General features: G+C 42.3%; 3 protein-coding genes across 3 annotated transcripts; 2 read left to right on the forward strand and 1 right to left on the reverse strand.

Moving 5' to 3' along the window:
- Positions 1–4,315: 4,315 nt before the first annotated feature.
- On the reverse strand, positions 4,316–21,820 carry rb1 (retinoblastoma 1). The gene is made up of 27 exons (XM_015960955.3): positions 21,565–21,820; positions 21,120–21,240; positions 20,711–20,814; positions 20,161–20,295; positions 20,031–20,069; positions 19,860–19,909; positions 18,031–18,141; positions 17,773–17,909; positions 17,606–17,683; positions 17,022–17,131; positions 16,841–16,918; positions 16,406–16,493; positions 16,191–16,307; positions 16,054–16,110; positions 15,936–15,967; positions 15,755–15,831; positions 15,435–15,655; positions 7,043–7,158; positions 6,646–6,812; positions 6,221–6,366; positions 6,029–6,133; positions 5,843–5,956; positions 5,619–5,767; positions 5,495–5,525; positions 5,264–5,403; positions 5,074–5,120; positions 4,316–5,000 (listed from the first exon to the last, which is right to left on the reverse strand). Exons 1-27 carry the CDS (start codon positions 21,669–21,671, stop codon positions 4,930–4,932), a joined length of 2,748 nt encoding a protein of 915 aa, XP_015816441.3. The 5' UTR covers positions 21,672–21,820; the 3' UTR covers positions 4,316–4,929.
- LOC107386519 (lysophosphatidic acid receptor 6) lies at positions 8,294–9,971 on the forward strand. Its single transcript, XM_015960957.3, has one exon. It carries the CDS (start codon positions 8,464–8,466, stop codon positions 9,583–9,585), a length of 1,122 nt encoding a protein of 373 aa, XP_015816443.1. The 5' UTR covers positions 8,294–8,463; the 3' UTR covers positions 9,586–9,971.
- On the forward strand, positions 12,037–13,303 carry LOC107386520 (lysophosphatidic acid receptor 6). The gene has a single exon (XM_015960958.3). It carries the CDS (start codon positions 12,174–12,176, stop codon positions 13,161–13,163), a length of 990 nt encoding a protein of 329 aa, XP_015816444.1. The 5' UTR covers positions 12,037–12,173; the 3' UTR covers positions 13,164–13,303.
- Positions 21,821–21,941: the final 121 nt, after the last annotated feature.

A 21,941-nucleotide genomic window follows, 5' to 3' on the forward strand; every position in this document is an offset into this window, starting at 1 on the left:
CAAAGTTGCTCTTCTATCAGCTTGAATCAGTCGGCCCATTCTCCTCTGACCTCTAGCATCAACAAGGCATTTTCGCCCACAGGACTGCCGCATACTGGATGTTTTTCCCTTTACGCACAATTCTTTGTAAACCCTAGAAATGGTTGTGTGTGAAAATCCCAGTAACTGAGCAGATTGTGAAATACTCAGACCGGCCCGTCTGGCATCAACAACCATGCCACGCTCTAAATAGCTTAAATCCCCTTTCTTTCCCATTCTGACATTCAGTTTGGAGTTCAGGAGATTGTCTTGACTAGGACCACACCCCTAAATGCACTGAAGCAACTGCCATGTGATTGGTTGATTAGATAATTGCGATAAGGAGAAGCTGAACAGGTGTTCCTAATAGTCCTTTAGGTGAGTGTATATAGAGCAGGTGACTGACTCTGTGGAGCCTTGGTGCATTATGTGGACAAGAATTTTGATGAGTGAAAAAAAAAATTGAAAAAAGACTGTTGTAAATTCTGGTGATGGCATGATGCGTTACCCCCAAAACCATACTTCCAGTGCAAGAAGTCTGCATTATTTGGAAACAAGACTAGCCCACAATTTGATAGTCATCTTGTAGCAGGGCCCAAACAACAGAATTTTGGCATTTGTCGCAGGTAGTGACGTATTTTCTGTTACCCAATCTGTGGACTTTTTATGCATGGCTCCGCTCAACCCGCACTGCACCAACATTTATGGACATACAAACAGAATGGGGCCGTGACTGGTGTGGCCCGGGTAGGTCGTCTGAACCGGTTTTAGAATCGGAACAGAAAAAATACGAATCTGATCCTCCCCATTCCATGCCAAAATGGTCAATGGAAATCAGCTAGATGTTCTTGTGACTACTGTTGCACATTTTACTCAGAAATTTCAGATCTGTGGGACTGCAGCCAACCTCCATGGAAGTGGCCGCAGGAGGAAAATTGATGACAAATCAAAGAGACGGATAATCCAAATGGTAAGAAAAGAGTCCAGAAAAACTTCTAGAGAGCCATGGTGAACTTCAAGCTCAAGAAACATCAGTGTCAGATCGCACCATCCATCGTTGTTTGAGCCAACGTGGACTTATTTGTTTATTTTAGGACAGTGCATGTTAATGAACATAAATGTAAAAGCAGCTTACATGAATGTAAACATGCCAGATTATAGCCGAAGGCTAATTTCCATCTGTTGTCCTTAGACATAAAGACATAATTCATAAAAATTCATTATTCATTCATAATAAAAACTCCATCACCAAACTAACACATACACACCATTCTATTCGCAAATAAAACATTAAAACTATACAACTCATACATGATCACACACTTGATTTGTCCATAACCAGTTTTTAACCTTTGCCTTAAACAAATTGAAAGTCGAGCATTCTCTAATGGGTTGAGGAAGACTGTTCCACAGATGGCCACCCTTGACAGAGAGGACGTTCTGCCCAAATACTGTCCGTCTATGTGGTATAAACAATTCTCCTCCAATTGTAGCTCGTGTAGTCCTGTTTGAGCTTTCTTTATGCCTAATGAACTGCTTTAGTGGTGGTGGAGCAAGGGAGTGTAAGACTTTATACATTAAACAGACTCTCTTAAGTTTCATTAAGTTATTGAAGTTCAGTAATTTATGTTTTTTTAACACATGACAATGTGGTGGGAAGTCATTTTTTTTGTCAAGTAATTTTAAACATCTTTTATAAATGTTTTCAATAGTTTTAAGTGTTGTTGGACAAGCAAGTGACCAGGATGTCAAACAATAGTCCATATGAGAGATGATAATTGAGTAAAAATAAGTTTTTGCAACATTCATATTTAGATTATTACGTATATGAATAAAATTTCGATTATTAAATTTAAGTACCTGGGACACTTTATTCATATGACTCTTGAAGGATAATGTTGGGTCTAGAATGACCCCAAGATATTTAAATTCTGGTACTAGATCAAGCTCTACTCCATCCAGGAATATATTTGACTGCTTCAAGTTTAAGGGGCGTTTTGAAAAACACATACAGACAGTTTTTGAGGTGTTCAACATTAGGCATGAGTCCTCCAGCCAGCAAAGCATTAAGCAGCTGCAAGATCTTTTGCCGCCGGCTGGACACTGTTTGCTTGCGTATATATAACTGCATCATCTGCATACATTTGAGCAAATATATTTGGACAGACTTCTGGTAAGTTATTAACAAAAAGAGAGAACAATAAAGGCCCAAGAATAGATCCTTGAGGAACTCCAGTATCAGTCTAAATATGGAGATTTAACCCCATCCCACACCACACACAGTTTCCTGTGTGAGAGATAAGAGGCAAACCACTGAAGCGCCTGACTGGAGGTATTAAACTGAGTCAATCTGGACAACAATATCTGATGGTTTACAGAGTCGAAAGCCTTCTTCAGATCTACAAATACAGCTCCAACACAGCGACTCTTGTCCAGCAAGCTCTTCAAGTTCTCCACTAACATGCATAGGGCAGTATCTGTGGAATGATGTGCCCGAAAGCCAAACTGCAATGACTGTAATGAGGGTTGGGTGTTTCCTAGGTGAGCAGTGAGGAGTTTAACCACCCACTTCTCAGCTATTTTAGATACGACCGGGAGTATGCTTTTTAGCGAACAAGGACACCATTGTTGAAAACAAATCATAGAAAAGCCAGACTGGAATATGCCAACCTACATGACGACAATCCACAAAGCTTCTGGGAGAATGTCCTACGGACAGATGAGAAAAAATAAACCTTTTGCCAAGACACATCAGCTCTATGTTCAGACAGAAAAATGAAGCATATCAAGAAAAAAAAAACACTGTCCCTTCTATGAAACATGGAGGTGGTTCTGTTATGTTCTGGGTCTGCTTTGCTGCATCTGGCACAGGGTGGCTTTAATCTGTGCAGGGTACAATGAAATCTCAAGACTATCAAGGCATTCTAGAGAAAAATGTGCTGGCCAGTGTCAGAAAGATTGGTCTCAGTCACAGCTCATGGGTCCTGTGTGGCAAGGTGGAGAAACGAGGGCCCGGGTGGGATTCGATCCCCAGACTCCCAGGTGAAAGTCATGCATGCTAACGAGTCAGCCAAAGGGACATCCCCTTGGCCAAGTAGCCGGGGCGCATGATCAGTCGGGACACTGTGACAGGACGCTCACACTCACACTTGCATCAAGACAATGACCTAAAACACAGCTACAACACCAAGTATGGCCATGAAGAAAACATTGGACCATTCTAAAGTCACCTTCTATGAGCCTGGACCTCAATCCTATTGAACATCTTTGGAAGGAGCTGAAACATGCCATCTGAAAAAGGCGCCTTTCAAACCTGAGACACCTGGAACAGTTTGCTCATGGGGAGTGGGCCAAAATACCTGCTGAGCGGTGCCGACGTCTCATTGACAGTTTTCACGTTAATATTTTTTCCCAAATACCACACAAGGGTAGTGAATTTTAAAGAGCAAGTCACCCCAAATCAACTTTGTTTTTTGCTGATAAACTATATGAGTGTTAATTGTTCTGAACTCATGTAGTCAATAATTTGGCACTTGAGTGCACCTTAGTTAAAATTTTAATATTCTGCCTAAAACTGACAGTGTAGTGCCGTCTTCAGCTGAAAACTCTGCACTGTATTTTAATCTACATCTGCCATCACTATTGGCTAAGAGGTACACTATGATGTTAGCTGGTGCATTATGATGTCACAATGCTGCTGTGAGCCTGTGTGTGTATTTGTTAGCGGCTCCGCCCTCTCGGTCTGCGAGGCAACAGTATTTTTTGCATTTTTCAAACAGAAAGTGGGGAATGGAGTAAAACATTGGTGGGGGTGACTTGCTCTTTAAATCAGTTGCTATACAAAAACTATTGATGCAAAAAATTTATTCTTTTAGATATTTCATAGCATAACTGAGACTGATTTGTCCCAGGCAGAAATTCACTTTTTTGTGCATTTTTTCCACAGCAATGACATTGAGCAATTAAACTGACATTTCAATGGTTAAAATCCTCAAAATGATTGAAATTGTTTTATATTTGAGCAGAGCTGAAGTTGTATAACAGATCTGTGAAAAGAAAACAGGGAAAAATATATGAATTCATCAATAGGTTTTAACCACTTTTACAAGTGGACATTTTTTACCTCGGACTCAAAATTTTGTTTTCTTTTCTTTAGTGTCCCCTCGATCTATTTTCAAAATTTGTTGAAGTTCTGCAACAAAAATGTGTACCATATGCACAAACTCTGCTAAAATGGCGTCCAACTCAACAATAAAAACCCTACTGCCCAAAAGGACAAATGAACTTCTTATTACGCTTGTTTGAGTTTACATAATGTGGTACATTTATTTCTTAGCCAAAATTATTTCTGTTACAAAAACATTTCTACAAGCTTGTTTCTATTTACTTCCATGAGCATTTTTTTGGTTAATGTTTTGTTTTTCTTATATTTTCACCCCAAAAATAAAATGAAAACCACAATAAAATTGTACATGCCACAGAAAGTTTTTTTCCCCCAGATCCTTTGACTTTTCTGGCTGAGTGCAAACATTTAAATAATTTTACACATTTTTGGACAGAAACAAAACCAAACTCCTCCTAAAGTAAATGAATGCTTGAAAAACAGTTACCGGTACTCTTTTTCTTTGAGCCAAAAATTTCCTTATGTACACATTTGCTGACAAACGTGATTTAAAACCATAAAACACAGAAGTACAAAGAAACCAGGTTACACTGTCAGCATTATTAGAAAAATCCAGAGACAAGCGGTTATTAACACTCCTAAAAACAAACACACTTCTCAGAAATGCCAAAATAAAAATCCTCATTTAGTAAAAACACAAAAAGAGGAACATGCCCTCTGACATCAGAGTAAAATTAAATACAAACTTAAACAGTAGTGAACAACGTGGCCATCGGCGCATGTTGGTTTTAAAGTGACTCCTTCCTGGATTCGGCGTCTTCCTTCAGCTTCTGCTCCTGCATGCGACTCCGAGTGGAGCCTGCACACAACAATCCCACTGGATCAATACCAACCCTTTTCAACGGCAACAACAGGAATATAAACACACTCACTCATCTCTGTCAGCTTCTGTATCAGAGTTGAGTCTTCTCCAGGTTTGCTGTAAATTGCAGTAAAGACACTTTAAATCCTCCTAACTCGTCAGTCAGCTGTTTAATATACCACAGTTACTTTTCTTTATGTCCAAAATAAAAGCAAACATGTTTGAGGCGCAGTTACTAAATCATGGCTGTGATAACCGACCTGCCGTCAGTTTCGTCTTGCCCGTCGATGTCGAAGCGGAGCCTCTTCAGAGGTTTTGGAGTAGATCCCAGATCCAGGGTCCTCTTGTGGGAGCGATCGCTGCTGACCATCTGGTTGATCTTCTGGAAGCGATTGGACAGCTGCAGATGAGGACATAACAGGATTAATGAATAAGTCAAGTGTGAGAGAGGAAAAAAGGAGTTGCAGCATTCTGTGAGGGTGACCATCTACCCCAAACGATTCCCCGATTGATACCAGCATTCTGCAAAGGGCACGAACAACACCATAAGATGTTTTAAAATACTTCAAACATTTGAAATGAATAAAATTCAAATCACAAAAATGAAGCACCGACCTGGAGCGAGGTGTAATAATACCCGGGGACACGCGAGAGCTCTTCATGGGAGAAATGTAAACGTTGTTGCTCCCAGGAACACGCAGAGGCGAGTTGGGGAACTTATAGGGACTGCGTGGTATTTGTGGGATTGGAGAGAGGGGGGGCGGCTGGAAAAAAATATCGGTATTAAAGCAGTAAGCTTTACTGGTCATAAATGGATCCAAGCTTCCCTGTGGACTTACCCTGGTAGATGCATACTGCAGGATGTTGGTTTTTAGCTTCTGCATGAACACCTGGTTGTAAAAGACGATGATGGAGTCGTACTGGCCTTCAGTGATCAAGACGTGTTTAAATGTCTGCAGAGCACAGCAGGTTTAATAAGTGGTGAATTAACAGGAAGTTCACTTCTACGGATGAAGCTGCACCACCTCTTGGTTGGTGTTGGGCAGGTTCTTGTACGCCGACACGATGGACTTGAAGCGCAGATCGACACTCTTCACTTTGCATATGGCATACATGGCTGACATCATCAACTGCAAAAGGACAAGCAGGTGATTTAATAGTAAAAAGAAACAAGAGGTGGAGACGGGAGGATTAAAGTCATGCTGGTGTTGAAGCACCTGGTCCAGGTGATGGTCTCTCATCAGCTCGTACTCATGCTGCAGAGTGTGCTGGAACAAGGTCCAGATGATGGGCTCCAGTTCAGGGTGAGAGGACAACAAGTAGGAGCAGAGCGTCTTTAGTCTGGTGTACGCCAGGCAGTACACTACAGAGGAAGGGGCAGAGAAAACACGTGTAAACTACAGCGTTAACATTCAACCTCATTTCTTTGAGTTCAGAGAGGAAGGCTGTTAAACGAGCAGTTGGGTTCATGCAAACGAAGGAGAAAAATAACATTTCTGCAAAAAATGATTTGAGTTTGTGAAATTCTAAAAATATTTTTATAGCAAATCAACTCTTGTTTTACTGCTCATCTCAACAAATATTTCTTACTAAATACAAGACAACCCCTGAGCCCTCAGATCAGTAACTAAAATTTACTTACATTTTTTATAGAAGAGGCTTAGGGAGTTGGACTTGGAATGTCGTGGAACTTGACCAGGAGCTTGAGAGGCGGGGTTGGAGGAAGCCACGGGGGCAGACTTGCACACGGGCTTCACGGGGGACTCAGGAGGCGAAACCCACTGGCCGGCTCGCATCGGTGACAGATATCTGCTCATGCGTCAGTGCAACCAGTGGAACATGTTAGATAACCTTTCAACACTGATAAGTGACATTTCCATCCCAGGAAAAACCCAAACACTGATGCGCAGCAGGAAACTGCGAGTGAGTCATGGAGTTCGGTGAGGCACAACGGTTTCACAAATTTAACCCAAAAAAAAAAAGGGTTTTAGGGTCTGAGATGAGATCTTATTTCCCCGACTGGTTGTAAAGTAACTTACAGGTCTGCAGCGGTGTGGTTGTGCTGCAGCGGCTGGCTGAAACTGCCGGGAGTCTCCACCTGCTCCTCTGCTCCACTCCCACGTTCCTGTTTCAGGAGCTCAAACAGCGGGGATCCCTGACAACACAAACACACGCACAGATTTACTTTAATCCTACGATTTATTAAAACTGTGAGGAATAAAAACACACCGGAGAGGTTTTCACATCGTCACTTAAACCAAACCACAAAACACACAAAACCTGTACAAATGTGTGCATTGTTTCATCATCATTACATCTGAGCTCAGTCTTCATATCTATTTTTCTTTAATCCGCAGCCTACACAAGCAGCCTGATGATCTGATCGCCAACCCCAACCCAAGTGTGAAAAGGAAGTGGTTATACGTGAACTTTACACAAAATTTCCCTCGCAAAAATAGTCCATATTACACGTCTCTGGTCTGACAACACAACTGTTCCTCACTGAATATTGCCACAAGGACACGCCAAGTATGTGACACAGATACAGGAACATCCAGCGTCAAGCTTGATTAGATCTGAAAACCTGCTAAACTGAATCTGATGGAGCTGGAACATCCTGACGGTTTAGGGAGCGTGTGACAATAAACAAGCACACAACTCAGATCAACACCTCTGGGGAGGGGGATCCTGGAGGCTTATTACCCTATGATAAAAAAGTGACTTCACAATACACATGTGACTGTGTTCAGACATGTTTGGAACATTCTTTGTGTCATACTCGCATGCTGCACCCCGCTGACGTCACCGATGTTTCGAAAACAAAATCTGTGGCTCTAGTGGGTAGCGTGACATACTAGGTTTGGTAACTCATTATCTTAAGAGTTTTGTCAACAGCTGATTTGTGTTTCTAGTGCAGCTGCATTTACTTGTCAACAGCTGATTTGTGTTTCTAGTGCAGCTGCATTTGCTTGTCAACAGCTGATTTGTGTTTCTAGTGCAGCTGCATTTGCTTGTCAACAGAAATATTTAAATTTAATTTTTATTTTAAACAAATCATCTGAAGGAGGACTTTGACCCCTGTGCAGACTCCTCCCTGAGCCACAGAGTTCTCTGAGCCTCACACGTGCAGCAGTGGGACGTCTGAGTTACAGTAAAGGAGGAGCAGAGAGCTACAATGAGCTCACAGGGGACGCTGCGGGAACATACGAGAGAACGAGGGAGGAGGAACCACCTGACAGATCACAGAACTGAGAAAAAGAGCTCGGCTCTTCCACCCGAGGGACAGATATCATGTCTTCTGTAAAGGAATACTGATAGATCACTCAACTCAGCTGAGGATTTTTGCTTTTGAAGGCCAACAGAAGGTAATCTGACCAGCTGGTGACTCTACCTGCTGGAATTTTTCGGAGAAAACCAGTTGAGCAGCATTGGATATATTATTGTGTGAAATACAATATTCATGGATCCAAGCGCAAAGAACTTCCCTGTTGGACTGAAAATGTTTCAAACTTACCAGCTTGACCCAAATATGAACGTCAGCTGTGACAAGAGCGACGACTTCAAGTACCCCTTGTACAGCGTGGTGTTCAGCCTGGTGTTTGTGGTGGGGCTGGTGTTCAACCTGGTGGCGGTGTACATCTTTGGCTGCACGTTGAAGCTCCGGAACGAGACCACCACCTACATGATAAACCTTGTGGTTTCGGACTCCCTCTTTGTCCTCAGTTTACCTTTCCGGATCGCGTACTTCGTCAGACGCGACTGGCTCTTTGGATCTGTGCTGTGCAAGATCTCAGTGTCTCTGTTCTACACAAACATGTACGGCAGCATCCTCTTCCTCACCTGCATCAGCGTCGACCGCTTCCTGGCCATTGTTTATCCGTTCCGCTCCCAGGGAATTCGAACTAAGGGGACAGCCAAACTGGCCTGCCTTGTGGTGTGGGTGATGGTGCTCTCCGGGAGTATACCCACAGGCTTTCTTCTGGACACCACCTCACCAAACAACACAAACTCTTCTGCTAATTTCTGCTTCGAGAACTATTCCAAGAAACAATGGAAGGCGGAGCTATCAAAGGTAGTGGTGTTTATTGAGACCGTGGGCTTCATCCTCCCATTGATACTGAACGTTTTCTGCTCTGCCATGGTGTTGCGGACACTGAGGAGTCCCCAAGCCATCAGCCGGGGGAGTAGTCTCAACAAGAAAAAGGTCCTGAGGATGATCATTGTGCATCTTCTCATCTTCTGCTTCTGTTTCATACCCTACAATGTGAACCTCATTTTCTACACACTGGTGCGATCCAACATCATACCAGGATGCAACGCAGAGCAGGTGGTCAGAACCATCTACCCCATCGCCCTCTGCCTGGCAGTAAGCAACTGCTGCTTTGATCCAGTCGTTTACTACTTCACTTCAGAGACGATCCAGAGCTCTATCAAACGGAAGAGCACGGTCTGGAACAACGGAGCCAAACTGTTCGATCGACTACAAACTGAAAGCACGCAAAGCAGCCCGAGGACCCCGATCAAGAGCCTGACACCGAAGAGTGTGGGAGCCAAGACGTTCGACAACGAATCCACAGTCTGATCACATTTCTGGATGCTTGGAACATTCCAGCAGGATTCACGAAACTTGATGTGACTTAACAGCACAGTGGAGGCAGAGTGATTTAGAAACACAAACAAAAGAGTCACTCCCATAAAGTGGACTCCACTGAGACTTTGGACTGAGAATAATGACATTGACTCCTCTATAAAAGGAGGAAGTCACTGCAGCACCAAACCCTCGACAGGGGTATTCACAAGTTATTAACAGTATTCTAGCTATTTAAGGTGTAGCACGGTGCAGCTTTTAGTCGTGTGTGTCATTTATGGTCACATTAAGACCTTTATGCACTTTAATGAGCAACATGTTGTGTGACAGAATTTATCTGAAGAGTAAATAAAAACTTTTACTTTTTTTAAAAAGTTTTAGCTTGAAGTCGACTTCTTTTTGACTTTTGTGTGTCTCCTGGGTGCAACAAGTCGTTTATCTAAACTGATTAGTCATAAAGCGCCAACATTAGCACCAAGGTTGTTTCTTGAATGAACAATATTTCCGTGTTGGGGTGTGGTGGGGAAATGACAGGTGCTCAGCCGTGCACAAGGATTAGGATGGGTTTAAAACATGAAAGCGTGTCAGAAACGTATCTGCCCTACTGCCTCTTTGGGTGCACGACTACAAAGAATTATGCAAAAATCCAATCCTGCACGCAGACTTTACTTACCAGTATGCAGCTAATGTGGCAGAAATCTTCACACACACTAAATGTGAGTAGGGAAGATTTCTTTCATCTATCGTTATCTAAACTTCAGTCAGCCAGGTTGTCTCCATTTCAAGCAGCATTGGGCAGAGTGTGAATGCATGTGAAGTGTTTGTCCTGCTGTGTAAAAGATCTGCAGAGCAGAGCAAGACGGAGCATTTCTGCATTCCTGTAGCGAGGCTAGGCCTAAGGTTCGGCTCTGACAAGAAGAGACACATGCTGACTGGGAACCCGAAAACCTGCGAGCGGCAACACGCTTCCTAAGACAGAAACACAAAATACGGCAGGGATGTTATTGCAGCTGTGACTCAAGTATCTCATCGGTTTACTCATGTAACTAAAGTGTGAAAAATAAAGGAAAGTTATACTTGATGGTACTGATGACGTTCAGCTAGACTAAATGGGGTTTTGTTATGAAGAGCAGTGGTCCACAAAGGGGTGGTCTCCCAAGATATAAGTAAACACGAACTGACGCATTTATCTTTATGCTCTGAATTATTTAGCTTCATAAGAATGTTTTTATTCTTAAATCGGATATCTGGGGTCACAGACAATTACTAATAAGTTGGGTCTGAAGCTGTTGGGTGTACAGGAATAGATTTATCATGTACTAAAAAACACGGTTTCATCGTGGAATGGGATTAAAATGCTTCTCCCACTAAAGATCTAGAATGATTTGACATAAAGTCCCAATAATAGTTAACAGAATACAAAGCTGTAAAACTGCACCACCTTCTGTCTGTGATTTATTGTTATACCTATATTAGCTCGATGGGAAGCGCAGTTAATCATCAACTTTAATCGCTTGTCTTATTTATAAAAAGAAGTGTTTAAGCTGTAAAAATAACTTCATCTGTAAAGGTAATCAGGAAATTTAGATTTCATTTAAAAGTTGACAACTAAAGTTGGATAAATCAGGAATCTAGACCTAGCCAAACCTGTACTGGAAAATCTCTAAAGGTAAAATAAATAAATAAATAAAACGTTAATGAAAGTAAACGACACCATAAATGGTTTGGGGGGGGGGGTTTAAAGAGACAGGACAAAGAGGAAGAGGGAGATCCTGATGCCAGGAGAAACGCTCCGACCCGGAGCCTGATGCAGAGCACCAGCTGATCTCACGGGTCGGTCCTGATTCTGGTGAGTTAACATGATTCAGCCGTTTCACTGAGCTCATGGAGGAACAGATGGACCAGAACTTTATTTAAGCGCTTCCACCCATTGATTCATTTTTTATAGCAGCATCAAATTTAGAAAAAAAAAGAACTCAACTGAATCTTCAGGTATGTTTAATTTAACCATCTGAAGCTGAATGTTTCCTGTGCAGAAGCTAATTTTCTTTTTAATATCTCTACCAGCGACGACTTTTGAGACGATCTGTGAGTGCATCAGGTCTCATCTGTGGTCTTAATAATAGACAAACCTCCCATAACAACCAGCAAACACTAATAAGTTCTTACAGTCAGTCCTCTATATGATATTTGCTCGTGCTCGTCGTCCTAAATGAAAACGTCCGACAGGCCCAAGCACAGGTGAGCTTTACGACTTACCAGTTTACGAGGTGTTGCTTTTCCTCGCTCTGGTCTAATCAAATCAAATGTTTACTTGTTTTATCACAAAATAAAGCCGTCTTTTACGTTTTATAGGCAGAAAACACCTGACTGTCAGTCATGCAGTAAAGCTACCTTAGTAAATTTACATTTCATAAAGTGTCACATTTTAATTTGTCTTCATTTGCTGCAGATTTAAAAGCTCCAGCAGGAGCAGGTGGACATGTCCCTTCCAGCTGATGTTGGACCACTTCTACCAGCCAGAGCTCCTCTGGACGTGAGCACAGCTCAGTAAAGCTGAAGTTGGTTGTGACTTTGATGTTATGGAGCGGTGGAACATCACAGATCTGACGGTAAAACAGCTTTCACCTTTGACCAACTGTAGCGTGGACACGAGCTACCGCTTCACCTTTCTCCAGGTGTCCTACAGTGTCACCTTCCTGCTAGGGCTGGCCACCAACAGCCTGGCTCTGCGCAGACTCTGCTCATCAACCTGCACCATGAACAGCACGGCTATTTACATGGCCAGCTTGTCGTTCGCCGACATGTTCTTTGTGATCTCTCTCCCCATGAGGATCTACTACTACCATCAGCGGGCTCGAGCTTGGTCTTCCAACACCGGAGACGAGTCCAGTTGGAGTCCCGGAGCAGCTTACTGCCAGATCACTTTCACGCTCAAATACATCAGCTTGTACGGGGGGATATTCTTCCTGGTGTGCATCGCTGTTGACCGTTACTCAGCCGTGGTGCACCCTCTGGCAACTACGCTTCGAAGGCTGCGCGTGGCTCAGGTGGTCTGTGGGGGGATCTGGTGTGTGGTGCTGGGGCTCAGTGCGACTCTGCCTCTGCTGCGTTTGGCTGCCTCTCGTCAGAACCAGCCCTGCCTGATGGACCCGACCTTGAAGCGTCACAAAACCTTCATCCTGCTGGCCCTGGGTTTAGTTCTGGGGTCCTTTCTGCTGCCCACGCTGGTCCTGCTTTACAGCTACTGCAAAGTGCTGAGTGTGCTTCGGCACTCAGGACAACGCTCTCGCGGCCACCGCCGCAACAGAAAGCTGACCCTCAGGGTGATTTACTGGGTTCTGGGTGTCTACCTGCTGTGTTTCCTTCCTTATCACCTTAACCTGCTGGGATACACCCTCACACACGTCAGACTGCTGCCTTACTGTCGGCTGGCCAAAGTGACCAAGGCTGTGCACCCAGTGGTCCTTTCCCTCGCTAGTTTCAACTGCTGCCTGAATCCACTCATCTACTACTTCAGCAGCAGCCTGGTGCACAGGGAAGTTCCCACATGTGGAAGCAGGGGCAGGTAGTAAATCAGGACGATAAACTGTTTATGTAAAGAGAACCTGACAGCTTTGAGGTACTAATCAATACACGACAGACAACACTGTCAAAGTAGCCACTGTTCTCTGTTAGAAGGTGCAGTTTGAGCTCTTGTTGTGAAACTCGGATGTTTTCATTAAATGTTAAGTGGTACTTCTGGTTAATTTTACTGCAACTTCACGATTATGCATCGGTCTCCAGTATGTACTGGGAAATGAAATGCCCAGTAGAGTCGCTGGTTGGGTCTTGTGGGTAACTCATGCCGATTGTTTGTAAGTCAGTAGGAAGTGATATTGGCAGACATCGCCAAACAGGATTTATAAGACTGCTTCAAAACTCCCAACACTCAAAAATGCTGCGGAAACCCTCCCACTAGGGCTGCACACTTTATCACAAATATATCGTTATCGCGACATCAGCATGTGCAATATGCACATCGCAAAGAACAGATAAACATCGCAATGAACGGTCAGCTCAAATGTTTGCTGCACACAATGCATTCTGTCAATCAAACAGAAGCATGATGTTTTTTTAACAAATCAAATAGAGCTCTTCACCCATTTGGCCAATTGGGCGAGTCCTCATAGGTTGGATGGTTAGCACTAACACTTAATTTTGATGGTTAGCAAGCACCTGAGTTAGCTTTGCTCTGCTCTTTCCGCTGATTCTGCTTTTCCCGGGATCCACGGATCCTTTTCTTGTTCATTTTCTTTTTCCCTTTCCTCACATCTTTTGCTTGTGTTACTTTTATGAATTTTTTGCCATATTTATTATTTCTTTGCTTTTGATTATTTTTGTTCCCGAGTTAAGTTTTTATTTATTGCAAGTAATATCATTATCGCAATATTAATCACTGTTATTGCATATCGCAGGTTTTCCCAACATCGTGCAGCCCAACCTCCCACCATGTAGCAATACACACCATTTTGTGACCTCCTACAGAGTGTCGTAAAGAACGAAGTTTCTCCTGGTCACTGAACGCTGCTTTTCTCATAGCCACGCCATTAAGGCGCCTCCTGAACAACGTAGAATACTGTACTTCAACAGGAGAAAACTTCTGATGTTTAATGCACTTGGCTGTGTGTGGTTCAGCACTGATCAGTGACATCACTGACACAACCGCGTAGAGGACCGAACTGGCATATTTCTTCCTGTCACCTTCTGCCCTCCCACAAAGACCTCGTCTAGCGGAAACACAGCTGTTTATAAGCATGACTGCCGTTCTAAGCACCTGAACTAGCAACACACCTGTTGATGGAGTTTGTGCAACTCAAGTCTGAAGCAAACAAATTGGTAATCACCTTCAGTGCATCCAAGATAAAAAAAGGACAATAGTGCAACTGGTTTAAAAGGTTATCAGGATGCAGATAGAAAAAACGAATAATTCTAACATTTTGTAATAGGTTATGTAACTGGCTTAAACCAGTTACTGAAGTATGTGATTCTGCAACATGCAGCTGTGCTTCCATGGAAGGATGTGATTCTGGTCAATTTATTAGGCACAACTGTTTAACTCATTCCCTGCCAGCTGTTTCCTGATCAGAAAAGCCCTTCGCTGCCGGCGATTTTCAGCGTTTTCACTGTTTTTCTAAGAGTCACAGAACGTTGTGCGATTGGATGATGTCAACGCCAAAACTACCCAAACCACCAAAACAAAGAGTAGACTCACCTCTTGCGTCAGGAAGAATTCGAGCGTTTCGAGTGTTATCCGTTCTTTCATAATCCGTTGTCAGATTGTGATCGGCAGAAGCTTTTCCGGTTCGCGCCTCACTTTTTTTTTTCCAGCAGCGGCCAAAAACGATCTCCTAACACATGGATTTTCTGCTTCCCGATCACGTGATGTGTGACGTACGTGGATGAAGATCGGCTTTAGAGCTGGGATGCTTGTTCTCACGGTGCAGGGGCTCGTGCCGACACCCACACAGTAAAAAAATGCAAATGATGACTTTAGTCGGTTGGATTTGAAACCACGACTTTTGTCGTCAATGGCAGTTAATGAGTTAAAGGCTTGCACATCGGCCAATCACGTGGCAGCAGTTCCGTGAAGTTTGGCATCTAGACACGTTGAAGGAGACTTACTGAAAAGCAAACCTGATTTAAAAATAAATTAAGTTTTTCTAGTTTTAATGAAACCTATGAATCTTTTTATAATTTCAACCATATAAATATTTGTTGCTATCATTTACAAATATAATTCATCTGCGTATGTGTCCAATACTGAGGGGACAGCACTAACAACAACGTGATGTAATACTGACCGTTCTCCATGCAATCCTCTCCATGATGAGGTTCTCACAGGTCTCCAGATGTTTGATGATATCTTTGCTGAGCGTGGGTTCCGCTTTGATGAAGCTCTCGATGACCTTGTAGAAGTCAAAGGCAGGCAGGTTGAACACGTTCAGTATCCAGGGGAAACACACGTCTGTTCCAGCCTGGTCCCCTCCTCCAACGTTGTACCTTCCATTTTTAAAACTGCTTTCTGATCAAAAATAATATTACCAAGACACGCAGACCTTTAGCTGTGACGTACAACAAGTGCTTTAGGAAACTACACGTAGACAAGCATCACTGGAAGCACCTTCATATGTTGCCATGACGACCTCCAAAGCACAAGCCAGCAGGGATGTGTGAAACGTGGAGTCGTTGAGGAGTTTACTAGAAAAGGAAGCTCGTTATAATATAGTAGGCGTAGTTTTCCAAACACAAACGAAGCACACACGTTATTTTACACACAGAAAAATTAGTAAACAAATTATCACCTGAAATTTTGAACAGAAAGCCGCTTCTCTTCCTGTAAAGAAAAAGAAAATCTTAAATGTCAGTGTTTGCATGCAAACCAATGTAGAAAATGAGCTAAATAAAAAAAGGTTCCCGCACCGATTTCAGCATGGCCTCCATGACTTTGTAATAAAGTCGTACACCGAGAGCAAATCTCTAAGGGGTTAAGGAGAATTTGTTAAGAAGCTGCCACAGTGGGAGGACAGGGTGCACAAAACCTCCGTGGTGGCTCGTACCTGCCGACCGTACACAACACCGCGTGGCCCAACAGCCTCACCAAACTTCTGGCTGAACATCTGTCCAAGCGTCTCCAAACGCTTCTGCACATCCTGTGTCGGGTCCACAGAGCAGTTCTGATGACAGGAGAGAAGACGAGAAACAAAACCTTAAACTAATCAAGCTACGAGTGAACAGGACTGTTGAATTAGTACAAATGCTTCAAGAGACCCACTTTGAAATATGTAGCCAGGTTAGTAGAAGGCTGGTCTCCACTGGAGGGGAGGTCTCCTCTCAGCATCCGGATGGATGTCATGGCAGCTCTGAGACGGAGACAGAAACAGGGATGACACCAAACTCCTGAGGAAAAACCCTTTTATCTGGAAAGCTACCACAAAACACTGAATATTCCTGGATAACTTTAGTTAAGAGGTTGATAAAAACTGCAAACATATTAAAGATTACTGTAAACTGATATTTTATGTTACTCTGTTTAAGGACGTTTAAAAACCCTCACTAATAAAACAGGCTCAAGTGCTGATTTCAAACTGGGCTAGATTTATAAAAAAAAAAAAAAAAAAGAGGGGGACATTGTTTTATCTCAAAGTGTGAAATAATCATTTTTCATCCAAGTTTTTTCTTTCCTCTGGAGCAACAGCTGAACGCTCACCTGACGGGAGTCTCCGGAGGGATCAGAATCTCGTCTTCATCTGGCTGGCTCTTCTTTGGTGTTCTCTCTACTTGTGATCTGAATGCAGAAAACCGTTTTTCTTCATTTTATTTAGCATTTCCCTTGTTTATTTTTGAATGTGCAGCAAACGAAAAAATGAACAGTAAGAAAAAGATTTTACATCTCAACTTTAGGAGCAACAAGAGTCTCATCTCCATCCAAAAACAGCCGTCCATCGATGTCTCTGGACTTGAGGTAGTGCTCCTCATACTGCTGGTTGAAGTCAGAAACCTGGCAGGAAAAAAAATAAGGCAGCTAAAAGACTAAACTAAGTTACAATTATGTTTATGGGTTAGGGTACACTCGAGCACAACTGCACTATTTAAACAACATAAAACCAGACCAGCTATTAAGAGTCATGTCAATAATTTTATTTAGAAGTATTTGTGTTAATGTACAAATATGTGTAAACTCTGTCTAAAACGTTTACCATCAGTCTGTTACCGGGGTAACGTCACAGTAACATGAATTTTTACACCAGCCTCTGCCAATAAAGACCCTGAGATACTGCAAAAGATATCTCTGTGTGCGTGTGTGTTTGTGTGTGTGCGTGCATGCGTGTGTGTGAGAGAGCACACACAAGCAGAACACCGAACAGCCCCTGTCTGTTAAACACTGAAAAGCTGGAGGAGAGATAACTGGTGGAAATAAGAGATGCGGTAAAACCCAAGCTAGAGAACATGTTGTCTGATAGCAGCTGCCTACCTGAGGAAAATCTGGAGATCTAGACAGATCCAGGGACTCTAGAAATGCCAAGAAGCTGGTCTGGTAAACATTCTTCACCTGTAGTTGGTAGGGAGAGAAGATTAGGGCACAAGCAGTCGAAAAAGAAACTTCTGTAAAAGGTAAAAGAAAACCAGAGGACTTCAAACCTCTTCTAAACTGCATTCGTTCTCTTTGCACAAAGTTTCAAGAAGCTGAACATCAAGCTCCAGCTCTGCAGGCCTGGATTTGGCTTTGTTCTGGCTCCGACGAGACGCTCGTGTTGGCACTTTGTTAATGGAAGATTCTGAGAGGAGACATTGTATATTGTTAATCGCTGACCAACATTTTTCAATAAAAAATTTCCTTCACCCTTATTAGTTTGATTATAAAAATACCAAAATGCATAAAACAAAGCTCTGGTTTACGGTAAAGAGGCTGCAGAAGGTCTGGAGAGCAGCGCTTGATAAACAGCTCCAGGGTGCAAAGCAGCAACTGGAACGATATGACCAGATCATCCTCCATCTGCAACGTCCTTCCTGCAAAGGCAGAGAGGAAAGCATGAGAATCACAACATAAACACAGGTTCCAGGTAGAAACGACAGCTGTAAACCTGAGAAATACTTTCTAATTAACCCGATTCCTACAGCTGGCCTCACAGAAAAAACAATAAGGAGCAACGTTTCTATTAAGAGCAGGGCCGGGTACCTTTAGATGGTTTTCAAAACCAGAGGCCTCATTTCTCAAGCTTGCTTACGCACAAAACGGGGTCAGAAAACTGCGTAAGCAACTTTCCACGCAAACTTTGGGATTTATGAAAGAAAACTTAGCGGAAAAATGTGCGCAACTTTAAGTTGACTAAGGACCTGGCTTACGCACATGTTGGACACGGAGAGCACCTGCAGTGCTGCTGCTGAGAAGGACTTTCACCCGGGAGATTGGGGATCGAATCCCAATTGGACCATTTTTTTTTATATGCGCCACAGATCTCTCTGAAGAATTCACAACATTGACGGCTTCAGCAACGCTGTGCCACTCCGTGGATTTTTTTCCTATTTGTTTTGCAAAAGCACTTCCTTTCATTTCTCCACTTCACCCACAGGTACATCAATTTCTGCTTCTGTGAAATTGCACTTCCTTGATCTGCCTTGATCTACGGTCGCCATGTCATTGGTGGGGCGCTGCAACAGCCGGCTTGTGTATATGCATGAGATCCACAAGGCACTTTGCATTGACTATTTATGGCAGTAAGTGGGCGTGGTGAAGGCGGGGTGTGACTAAAATGCAGCTGAGAAACATTCTCGTTAGTCTCTGATTTATGAAGCGGAGATTGCGTGCAGCTGTGCGTACTCCACGTTTGATAGATCACAAACCTACTTGGCGTAAGTACATATTGTTTGCTGAGCTTACGTACAGTTTTAGTAAAGATTCTACGCAACGTTTGATAAATGAGACCCCTGAACTTTAATGATTCTTTTGTTCATGTAGCTATATTTTAGGTCTATTGTAAGAGGAAAAAGTACTTAAATTTTCTGTTTATGAAAAAAAAATGCAGTAAACGTTCAGTGTAAACAGTAAGCTATAATTTAACAAACGCCTATCCTTCACCTAAAGCAAGAGAACACCTATTTTGGATATTTGTATTTAAAAACAGTGGTATTTATTTGTGCTACACAAAAGTAAACAGTATGAAGATAAAATGTAAACTTTGATTTATTCTTTGGTAAATATGAAACATCTACTCTCAAAACCCAAAATGAAAGATAAACCCAAAGAAATGGAGAAATGAACATGCTTTTTAAACAAGAGGCAAAGCAAGTCAAAACTATTACACTGCAAACATGGTCTACTTTTATTTTATTTATTTATTTATTTATTTATGGGCAGTCAATGACATGCACTGGCTTGCAAAATGGCGCCATGAATTATGAAATTGCTGATTTTTCCATACGACACAAATGTGATCCCAGATGTTACGTTTAGCTCGGATGTTTACAGTCACAACATGTGAGCAAAACTTCCACTTTTTCCATGTTATTATTGTCCGCAAACTCAGAGAAGTGTTGTAAATATACTGTGTGTGAATAAGAGAGCAGCCCACCCCCAGTCACATGACCTGCAGCAGCCAATGGTATGAAACTGTGTGGCTCATTAACAAGGATGTTTATTTTCTATATCAGTGCCAACCCAATGTATTCAGTTTATGTACTCAGCCCTAATGTGTTCACTTGTTAGCGTGTTAAAAAAGGACAATTACCTTTGGCCAAAAGAAACACTGTCCAGCATGTCTGCATCGTCTCTCTCTCCCTTTAAAAGGAGACAATAAAATATTAACTATACAAGAAAACAGTTTGTGATATAAAAAATCCAACATTAACGAAACAAAACACATAAAATGTGTGACAAATAGAGCTTAAACTCAACTTACTTGCCATACGTGGTCGAGGTAAAGATCTTCTTACAGGTTCTTACAAAAAAGAAGAAGAAAATGTTATGTCGTGTTTAAATCTTTGCCAGTTACCACTCCGACGGAATGAAAAGTGTCCGTGTTCACTCACTTCTCAAACCTCTGGTAGAGCGCTAACAGCACATCATATTTCTTCTCCAGTCGTGTAAGAACAGAGTTCACTTTGGTGCTTATCGTATCCAAGTTCAAATCCATCTGCCTCACCAGTTCCATGAAGAGTTTAAAACTTGAGTCAAAAGGAGAAAGAACGTTAAGAATAAGGGCATTTATTACTAATAGTCAAATAACCATTTACTAAAATCATTAAAAACACATTTTTTATCTTGTCAGTATTCAGACATTAGAAGGAAAAATAATGTAAGATACTAAATAACCAAACTGAATCTTCTACTTGATTGATAAGAAACATGAGGAAAACATGGACAGACAGTGCTGCTATAGAAGCAGAGAAAAGCCGCCATGGGAGCACCCACGTCAGTGCAACTAAAAAGGGGAGAGGGGATCATGATTAAAAATAATAATGGTATAATTTTAGACAAGCATCTTTATTCTAACGATAATTCAAAACACCACAAAAAAGATGTGTTATGCTTTTAGAAGAGTGCACCACAAGGAAAACTCAGCTGACACTCAGTTCTTACTTCATACTGATAGCTTTTAGGATCTGAGTCAAGGTGAAACAGCCAACATCCATGTCTGTTACAGTCACAAACAGACAAGCACCCCAAAGCTTTAGCTGACGATCCTTAAAAAAACAAAACAAAAATACACAGTTACAATCAATGTAACTAACAGGATAAAATTTATCTGTATCACTATAAACATTCACAAAATACGTGTATGAATGAGAGGGACCCAGATCAGAGGGTTTGGAGAAAAGGAGGAAGATTTTAAACACATCAGTCCAAAGTAATGGAGTGTAGAAAAAAGGTGTGATCAAGAATGAGTCCATCAGAGGGTCAGCTCTTGTTAGATGTTTGGGAGATAAAGTCAGAGGACATGTCCAGAGAAGGGACAGTGGAGAATACTTAGGTTGAACCTCATCCTTACTTTAACGATCTCCATGGATTCCTGCACTATTTTCCACAAGGACCAGGCACGGTCACACACCAGGCCAGTAACATGAAGGCTCTTACACAGACTCACAAACTCTCCATCCTTGTCTCTGTGTCTGGAAGATGAAAACACACAGATCCCAACATGAAAGACAGCCAACAGCAGCAGCTCTCTCTCTCTCTGTCTGTAAACCTAACAGGTCCAAATATAAGGAGTCTATGTTCAGTTTACTCCATTTAATAATGTTCACGGCTAAAAATTCCCTTTAAACTCAGATATTAGCACCAACAAAGGCCTGCGTTAACTTTGGCCAACAAGATGGCCACAGAAAAGCTATCAATACTACTAGAACTAGCTAAACATGAATGTAAAACTAAACCCAACAGCTGATGACACTCTTGGTGTTGTGTTGTAACTCAAACATCTTTACTTTTCTTACTCTTTCTCAGATAATTCCGGACTGTCCTTGTCTGGAGAGGCGTTGTCAGCTCCGGACTTCGGCTGCTTGTTGTGTACCATCCCGGAGTGACGTTTCTTAGGTGGCATACTTCTCGTCTCTGGGTACCTGACAAGCAACTTTTATCAACCCAAGAAACTTGCACTTTTTATTTTATTTAAGGCAACGGCTAATATTATTCGGGTTGGACACGCAAATAAGCTCCGTAGCAACAATACAACAAAATCCGAACTGCTTCCTGATGCTGTTGAAAGTGTGTGCTTCTTTTGTTCAAAAGGAGAGCGCGGCGGAGAGCCGGTGACCCCACCCTCTCTAGTTTACGCTCATGATTTTCTTAACAAACACCACCTACTGAGTTC

Source organism: Nothobranchius furzeri, chromosome 10 (genome assembly GCF_043380555.1).
Source record: "Nothobranchius furzeri strain GRZ-AD chromosome 10, NfurGRZ-RIMD1, whole genome shotgun sequence".
Lineage (NCBI taxonomy): Eukaryota > Metazoa > Chordata > Actinopteri > Cyprinodontiformes > Nothobranchiidae > Nothobranchius > Nothobranchius furzeri.

Coding starts and splice junctions, on each gene's coding strand:
- LOC107386519 (XM_015960957.3), top strand. CDS start 8,464: ATGGATCCAAGCGCAAAGAACTTCCCTGTTGGACTGAAAATGTTTCAA.
- LOC107386520 (XM_015960958.3), top strand. CDS start 12,174: ATGGAGCGGTGGAACATCACAGATCTGACGGTAAAACAGCTTTCACCT.
- rb1 (XM_015960955.3), bottom strand. CDS start 21,671: ATGCCACCTAAGAAACGTCACTCCGGGATGGTACACAACAAGCAGCCG. Junction 7,159..15,434: donor AGAGGATTGCATGGAGAACG/GTCAGTATTACA, acceptor TTGTGTTGTCAG/GGATCCCCGCTGTTTGAGCT. Junction 5,404..5,494: donor CAATCGGGGAATCGTTTGGG/GTAGATGGTCAC, acceptor CCTCATCTGCAG/CTGTCCAATCGCTTCCAGAA.